The 7217-nt window shown below is 29.1% G+C and overlaps 4 protein-coding genes and 1 long non-coding RNA gene across 18 annotated transcripts in view; 4 read left to right on the forward strand and 1 right to left on the reverse strand.

The window, feature by feature from the left end:
- LOC107617026 overlaps nucleotides 1-6614 on the forward strand; it is a 7198-nt gene extending 584 nt beyond the window's left edge. Inside the window, exons 2-7 of one of the 13 annotated variants that reach the window (XM_021111667.1) lie at nucleotides 51-218; nucleotides 333-377; nucleotides 1297-1401; nucleotides 1669-1758; nucleotides 2334-2440; nucleotides 5508-6610. In XM_021111667.1, coding sequence (XP_020967326.1) covers nucleotides 1335-1401; nucleotides 1669-1758; nucleotides 2334-2440; nucleotides 5508-5681 — 438 coding nt within the window. In that variant the 5' untranslated portion in view covers nucleotides 51-218; nucleotides 333-377; nucleotides 1297-1334 and the 3' untranslated portion in view covers nucleotides 5682-6610. Of the gene's footprint in view, nucleotides 1-50; nucleotides 378-566; nucleotides 688-1017; nucleotides 1113-1296; nucleotides 1402-1668; nucleotides 1759-2333; nucleotides 2441-2611; nucleotides 3153-5507 lie in introns of those variants that run through there. The other 12 variants (XM_021111663.1, XM_021111665.1, XM_021111662.1 and 9 more) reach the window with 12 other exon arrangements.
- Nucleotides 1-7217, forward strand: part of LOC107617019 (putative F-box/FBD/LRR-repeat protein At1g78840) — an 83024-nt gene that overhangs the window by 53224 nt on the left and 22583 nt on the right. The window lies entirely within an intron of this gene.
- The window catches only part of LOC107617024 (putative F-box/FBD/LRR-repeat protein At4g00315), a 62332-nt gene that overhangs the window by 49659 nt on the left and 5456 nt on the right, over nucleotides 1-7217 (forward strand). The window lies entirely within an intron of this gene.
- Nucleotides 1-7217, forward strand: part of LOC107617023 (F-box/FBD/LRR-repeat protein At1g78750) — a 99614-nt gene that overhangs the window by 37190 nt on the left and 55207 nt on the right. The window lies entirely within an intron of this gene.
- On the reverse strand, nucleotides 2264-3243 carry LOC110266700. Its single transcript, XR_002354198.1, has 2 exons — nucleotides 2965-3243; nucleotides 2264-2928 (listed from the first exon to the last, which is right to left on the reverse strand). It is a non-coding gene; the product is annotated as an uncharacterized LOC110266700 (long non-coding RNA).

Consider the following 7217-nt stretch of genomic DNA (forward strand, 5'->3'; position numbering starts at 1 on the left):
CGTCCTCCTCATTTTATCTTCATCTCGCCAACTGGAAATTGTATTTCAAGTCACCAGAGACGGCTGGACATTAGCTCATCAGAAAAGAGCTAGAAGTTACAAATGTCATCGCTCTAGGGCGCAGATGAAGCCTTTCTTTGCCTCCACTGGTCAGCTGTGGAAAGAGCAGAAGCTAGCCGAAAAACCTGCAAGGTTTGGCATCAGCACTGGCACCCAAGGTGATAAAAAAGCCCCATTAAAGAGCTCATCAATAATGTTCACTCTTCCACTTTCTCCCACCAACTGTAGCCTTATTTTTCCATGAACTGATAGCTTTCATTTTTGGCCTCAAGGAGCAATTCATTGAAAATAGAGTCCTACATCTTGCTAAAATCATGGTAATTTTTTAATTTTTTAAGTCTTTACGTTTTTTAACAGTGTTTATTTACATGTGTTCTTATTACACTGTGTATTTATGTTCTTATTAAACTTCATGTTTTGGTGTTCATAGCAACGAATAAAGCACAGAGCAGAGTTTCAAGAAATTGTGTTTTGCTGTTATTAAATATTTTTTCTTTATTTTTTAGAGTAAAGAAAAAGGCAACATTTTAATAACTATGCTGAGTTCAGCTGCTTCTTCAACTGTGGGTCTTTTTTCAGAAAGAAAAAAGAGTCCGCCAAGGTGAAAGAAGAATGGACCCTCGGTAGGTATTCTTTTTCTTTGAGAAATCATTTTTGGCAAAAGAATATATTATTTCTTTTAGAAATGGTACAAATACAGTTTCTAAGTCGACTATTGAAAGATTTGAGGCTTTATAGGATGCCATTGAAAACATTGATTTGTAGATGTATAAGATTCAGTAGTTACACAATCAAACACGATTACTACAATATTCTTTTAGTAGAATTGTGTGTATGCTCATACCCATTTTATTCTTTTTGGTTTGGAATCTAGTGAGAAAATTGAAGCATTTTTTATTAAAAAAAATATTTAGATGTGTATTCATTTTTGTGCATTTTGAATCTTGGAATATCAAGTAGACAAATTGGGCTTTAGACAAATGGGCTACTTGGTGAAGGAGAATGCTTTGCTTTCCAATCCTATCAGAAGCTTATTCAAAGATGTCTCCAAGGTGTGAATTATTAGTATATAATAAAACAATTTTGTCTTTGAAGGAATAATTGTTAGCTTCTTGACTTCATTTATCGATTTTATCGAAGAGTAGGACACATACAATTCTAATTATGTCTCTCACTTGAATCTTTCTCTCATTTCTTCTCATAACCCATCTTCTTCCCTTTGAATTCAAATTGCAGACAAGAAAATCACATGCAAATGCAAAGCAAAGATAACGATGGACATAGGAGGAGCATATATTGTTTCTAAGAGCCATAGTGCTATATGGAAGAATGGCATGGAAGGTAATATTTTACTCCCCATCAACACTTACTTTTATAATTTTTTATTCTTAGTGCATTTCATCTGATGCATATTTGGTTTGGAGTGCCAATTAATCTAGAAATGTATTTAGACTCAAAATTTTGAAATTTATGTCATTGTTTGTTTCCTTTGCTTTTATCTATTGAAATTTGATATAGTAAAAAAAATTCATTTCAGTTACTATTTGTCCTTTGAAATTGAGTGGCTTAGGCATTTATAGGTTTGGCAATTTTAATATCTATTTACAGGTTCGCTAGGAACAACTTCCACAAATTCAGAGTACTTTGCCTCTACCTCAGTACTTGCACCAACCATTCATGCTTTGCTTCTTATTATATGTATGCTTTTTTCTTTTGTTTTTTATTAATTTTTCCTCCACAAGGCCTTTTATTTGCTATTATGAGACCAACAGTGAGAAAGAACAACAAAAAAAAAATTTTAAGTGAATTTAACTATATAAATTTTGTTCATAAGGCAATCCTTATCCTTTTTAATGCTATAATTGTTGTTGTATTTAGATGATAAGGTTGACCAAATAACCATTTTAGTTATTTTAAAAGTAAGCTAAAATATATATTTAAGTATATTTTGATGAGGAAAATAAAAACGTTGATTCAGGTAGCATTTGCAAGAAGGGCACTGAAAGATTTAGATTTGATGATAGCTCTTTGTTAGGCCTTTTTCCTTTTCAGTTATGTTAGTAGTTGGTAGCGTTAGGAATACAGATGATATGGTTTAGGTTTATGTATATTTTAGCTTTCTTTTTACCTTATTGCCAATAATATTTAGTTTCTTCAGCTATTTGTTATTTATTCAGGCAATTATCATAAACTTTAGGTATACTTTGTTTGATAAATCTCAAATAGTATATATCTCAATAGCATATAATGAATGAAATTTGTTTGATGAAAAGATTCTAGAATTTTGAGAAAGAAAGTGAAGAGGTGGGAGGTCAAGGTGTTGGGACTTAGCTCAGAGTTGGTGAGAAAGGGGAAGGAAATTGAGCAGTTCATCAAGGAGGTATTTTTTTTATTTAAATACCAATTTATTGTTATTTTATTTTTTTGAGACTACTTAAAAAATCAGAAGCTTTGACTGAGTTGTTAGAAGGGCATGTTGTCCCCGATAAGAAATTTTGGACCTGTTGTTATTTCCTTTCTTGAATATAAGATGATAAATTTTTGCATAAAGGAGGGTGCTGATGAGGAGGGTGTGGAAACAGTGACAGAACAAAAGGAGAAAAGTGTTAACTAGCATTGTTTTGAAATGTAATGCATGTTGGATATTGTTAGCACTTGCTTGCTTGGTCATTATAGGTTCCTTGCTAAGGTGACAAAGCTAAAGCCTGCAGATCTGTCTTTGTATTTGTTGAATACCTTTCTGTCTTCATAATTTTATATTTGTACAGTTGTTTTCAATATTTGAATACTCGGGCATATCTGTTGATGCATAGCTAGAAGTGCAGTTAGTATTTCTTTGATGTTGGAACAAAGCTTTGGAGAAGAGAACTAATTCAACAGGCGAGACACAGTGATTTTCAACACCATATCCTATTGTTGAGTTACTTCCATTATTGTTGAAGAGCAGAGAAGTAGATTATAGTGTTAAAAGGTACCGCTTATGGTGATGTATGATCCTGGAAGTTGGATTGAAAGTGGTCTTATAGAAAAAACTTTAGTGATCTAGCGCTCTACTTTTATGAATTCTTATTTCATAAATTATTATTTTTATATTTCTTTTGGTTTGCAAATCTTGATAACACTGTTTATGTTTACAATTATGGGTTGTCAGCTCAAAAAGCAAAGAATATTAAAGATACCATATTGTTAACATATAATGTTTTATTATTGTCTAAATAAATAATATTTAATATTTTATGGAATTTTATTAGGCATACTTTTTGGTTTATTAGATAGTAAACCATTTTAACTGTTGATGGCCAAAATAATAATCTCTTCATTCTTTGCCATTCGTTTATAGTTTCCTTCATTACCTTGCTTCTCTTTTCTTTTTATTGCTCTTTGAATATTTGTTTAGTGATACTGATCTATGTATCACAACCTAATCCTCTTTTAATTTCATTGTTGTTATTGTGATTGCACATATTAGTGTTATTTAGTTCTTTGGTTTCTATTGTTAGAAATTCTGCATTAACAAACACTAAGCAAAAGAATGAATGGTAATTTGTTACACATAATTTACACCGTCACAAAATACACAAGAAACCAAATATTTACGTTCAAAAATTACCTAATCATTGGACAAAATACATGTATAAGTTCTTTCTATTTCATATCAATAATTGGCACCAATTGCAAATCAACTTCATTGATAATATTTATTTATTTAGTTTAGTTGATAGAGTATATACAAACTCTCTTCGTCGATTTTCAATTCTGTGTTTCATTTTTAAAAGTTGACCATTTTAAATTACAATCATAGTGATGATAGAAAAGTTGGTTTAATTTGTCTCAAGATGTATACATAGATGATGTTTAAATGTTATCTTAATTGTCCATTTTGTAGTGTTCAAGTTAGTACTTTGTTGTGGTTAATTGGTTATGTATGAAAATGACAATTAAAAATAAAATAGAAGTTTTGTAACTAACAAGTTAATGGCTAAATGCAAATTTGAGTTTAAACAGAAGAAGCTTGATTTTTCTATTTTTGCATATTTATAATTGTAAGTAGAGCATTCCAATAGATAATAATATTGGTGTTTCTTAAAGTCCTTTAATGATTTGTTTTAAAAAGCAACTTTTTAAAGAGTATATTGTAAGTAAAGTATTTTATGCTATTCTGATTAATATTGCTGCAATTTAGTTTAATTAAGTTCTATTGTAGTTCTATGCATCTATATAATTTTGAAATTAAAATTGAAAAAATTTGACAAAAATAAACACTTTTGGGTGCCAAATAATTTTATGATATTGTATTAAAGAAATTTTCTTTGAGCGGCATATTGAGATACTATGCCAAATATAATTGTGTGCTTGATAAACATGGTTGATTATGTTTTGCTAATTACAAAAGACTTGCAAAAGTCTTATTTCTTCAAAGGTTACATATCCTGCTTTGATCTAATTATGAGGGGACAACGGAATTTTAGTTTTCGATGATAAATATTCTTCTTCTCCACTTTTGTCATATTATTAACTCATTAGCAGTGTGATAAGTATGAAATTGTGGTATTCTTCCTATGAATTGTGAATTTGGATAAAAAATGAGTTGTAGACTTATAGTTTGTAATAAGTATGAAATCTTCCGTGGCTCTTTGACCCATGCAACCCGTGCTTTCACTTTGTTCCATAAAAATTGGGATCGAGCATGATTACTCACTTAAGATTGTTCCACCATCTATGGGAACCATTGGGAATGGTGGTTAATGAAAGCCCCATTTTAATGAACATAAAATTAGAAATGAGATAATGCTCATCCCAATCCCCAACCATCCGTATTGATGTATTCATTAAAACTATGATTGAATCAGAGTGAAAGAGTTTTGGTTTTAGTATTAATAGATGTATTCTTTTAATCCTTCTTTTCATAGGGTTGGGCATGATGCAGAAGCTAAATATACCGCCAGTGGAGCTCTAAAATTGCCGTGGAGAGTATTTAAGCCGATGAGTTATACATTAAACATCTGGCGTTGTGATTGACCCACAATTAAAATTTGTTCCTAACATTTTGTTGTTGGATAGCTTATCGTGTTTGTCTTTTATAAACTATATTGTTGATCTTTTTATTTTTTTCATGTCTTATGTCATTTCTTAAATATAGAAGATCTGAGGTTGTGATTCACCTGCAATTAAAATTTCAAGTCTCTAATTCTTTGTAGAAAAACAGCAGGTAAAACTGAAGGACAGGACTGACAAATGCATAAAAAAAAAACAGATGCCAAAATTTGCTTCTTTATGTTTCCTTATAAGAGTCTAATTAGAATTATATTAACATAATTGTCCAAAATTTAATTGGTATTTTTCTTTTATGCTTTAACATCAATGAACTTTGTATATTTTGTGCTAGAGTTAATTGGTAGTTTTCTTCTATGCTTTAACATCAATGAATTTTGTATTTTTTGTGCCAGAGTACATCTCATTTTTTTTTTGGTGATCTACGGGGTCAAGGACCCCAACAAAGGAAAGAAAGAGAGAACAACACAAGGCAAGAAAGAAAGCTAAGACCCTATAACTCTGATATAGTCTTTTTTAAGAGGCTTTGGCTTTTAAATTATGGCAATATAAAAATTTCATATAAGTAATTATTTTTTGCTTTTGGTGCACCTATTTGCCGCCTTAATATGTGATATTTTTTTAATATTTGTGAGTATTACTAAAAATATCACGACCCAAAAGTTTAGAAGCACTTAGATCAAACAAACTCATTCAATTACTATTGTCAAGGAGTTAGGAAGAATGATTGTTCTTAACTTATATTGCTCATGTGATATCATAGATAGTCCCCTAAATGGTTTCCATCAAGAATAATTTAATGGACGAGCAGAAGATGAGAAATTTTTTTTTTTGAAAAAATTCCAAAGATGCTATCAGTTTATAAAAGTTATAAAAGAAAAAATCAGCACAATTATTGATTCAAAATACTAAAAGAAAAAAATTATTTTACTAGGTATGAGTCATTAGCAACTGAAGTAGTTGATGGTTTATATGATTTATGCTCTAAGGCATTACATTTTGTTTATTTTTATTTTTTTTATTTTGTGTGCGTGTGTAAAAATATTAGCATGTGCTTAAATGTTGATTTGTGTTACTTAAGCATATATGGTTAAGTAGAACAAAAATGTTGATTGTGTTGTTGTATCAATGACTGTGTTAGGTAACTGTACATGTTAACTGTTGGTTTTTTTTTTTTTTATTGGAATGATTAGGCTAATGAAAGAATGTGTGGAATTTTCTAAGAATACATTATTAATTTATGTGATTAATAGTTGAAATTTATTTATGAGGTGTTTGAGTAATTCTTATTGGTTTGAGGAAACACTTTTAATTTATTTTTCTTTTTTCTTTTTTCAGTTTTACAGCAAATAAAGAAAAAAATAAAAGACGAGAGGGAAAATAGAAAAACTGAGAAAGGAATATGAAAAGTGAAAAATTTTAAAAATATCTTTTTTTGTTCACTTCTATCTCATTGTGAATAAAAATGACTTTTTAAATATGTTAAAAATATATTATTCATAAAATACTCACTAAATAATAACTCAAATAATATATAACAAATTATTAATAATATAATTTATAATTTAAGATCAATAAATTTATAAAAAAAGATTGTCTCGGATCCGCGTATATGTCCCGGCTTTTTGCTAGTATTATTTATTGAGCAATGCTAGGGGGCAGCAACTTTTGTGATTGGTAGTCATCAAATAGCCATCAATGATGATCTAATGGTGTGAGATTAGTGTGAGATTTCATCCAATGACTCACATTTCTCTGCTGGCTACATGCTGGTCAAAATTCAACAAAATTGCTGACCCCCTAGACTTTTCTTTATTATAATAATTGATAATGATAATGATTATTATTGGTATAAAAGGGATTATGTATTTGTTTGAGTGTTATTAAGTTGATAAAATATTTTTTATAATTTTTTTTAATTTTTAGTATATTTAATAAATTTTTAAAATAAAATTAAAAATACTAAAAAATAAACTTCTTTACAAAACTACAATTTATATATTTTTTTAAATTTTTTCTTAAAAAATACTTTTTATATAATAAATAAACAAAAAATATTTTTATATTATATCAAACCAAATATAATTGATAAATAAAAAAATTTT

This window comes from Arachis ipaensis, chromosome B09 (assembly GCF_000816755.2).
Source record: "Arachis ipaensis cultivar K30076 chromosome B09, Araip1.1, whole genome shotgun sequence".
In the NCBI taxonomy this organism is placed as follows: domain Eukaryota; kingdom Viridiplantae; phylum Streptophyta; class Magnoliopsida; order Fabales; family Fabaceae; genus Arachis; species Arachis ipaensis.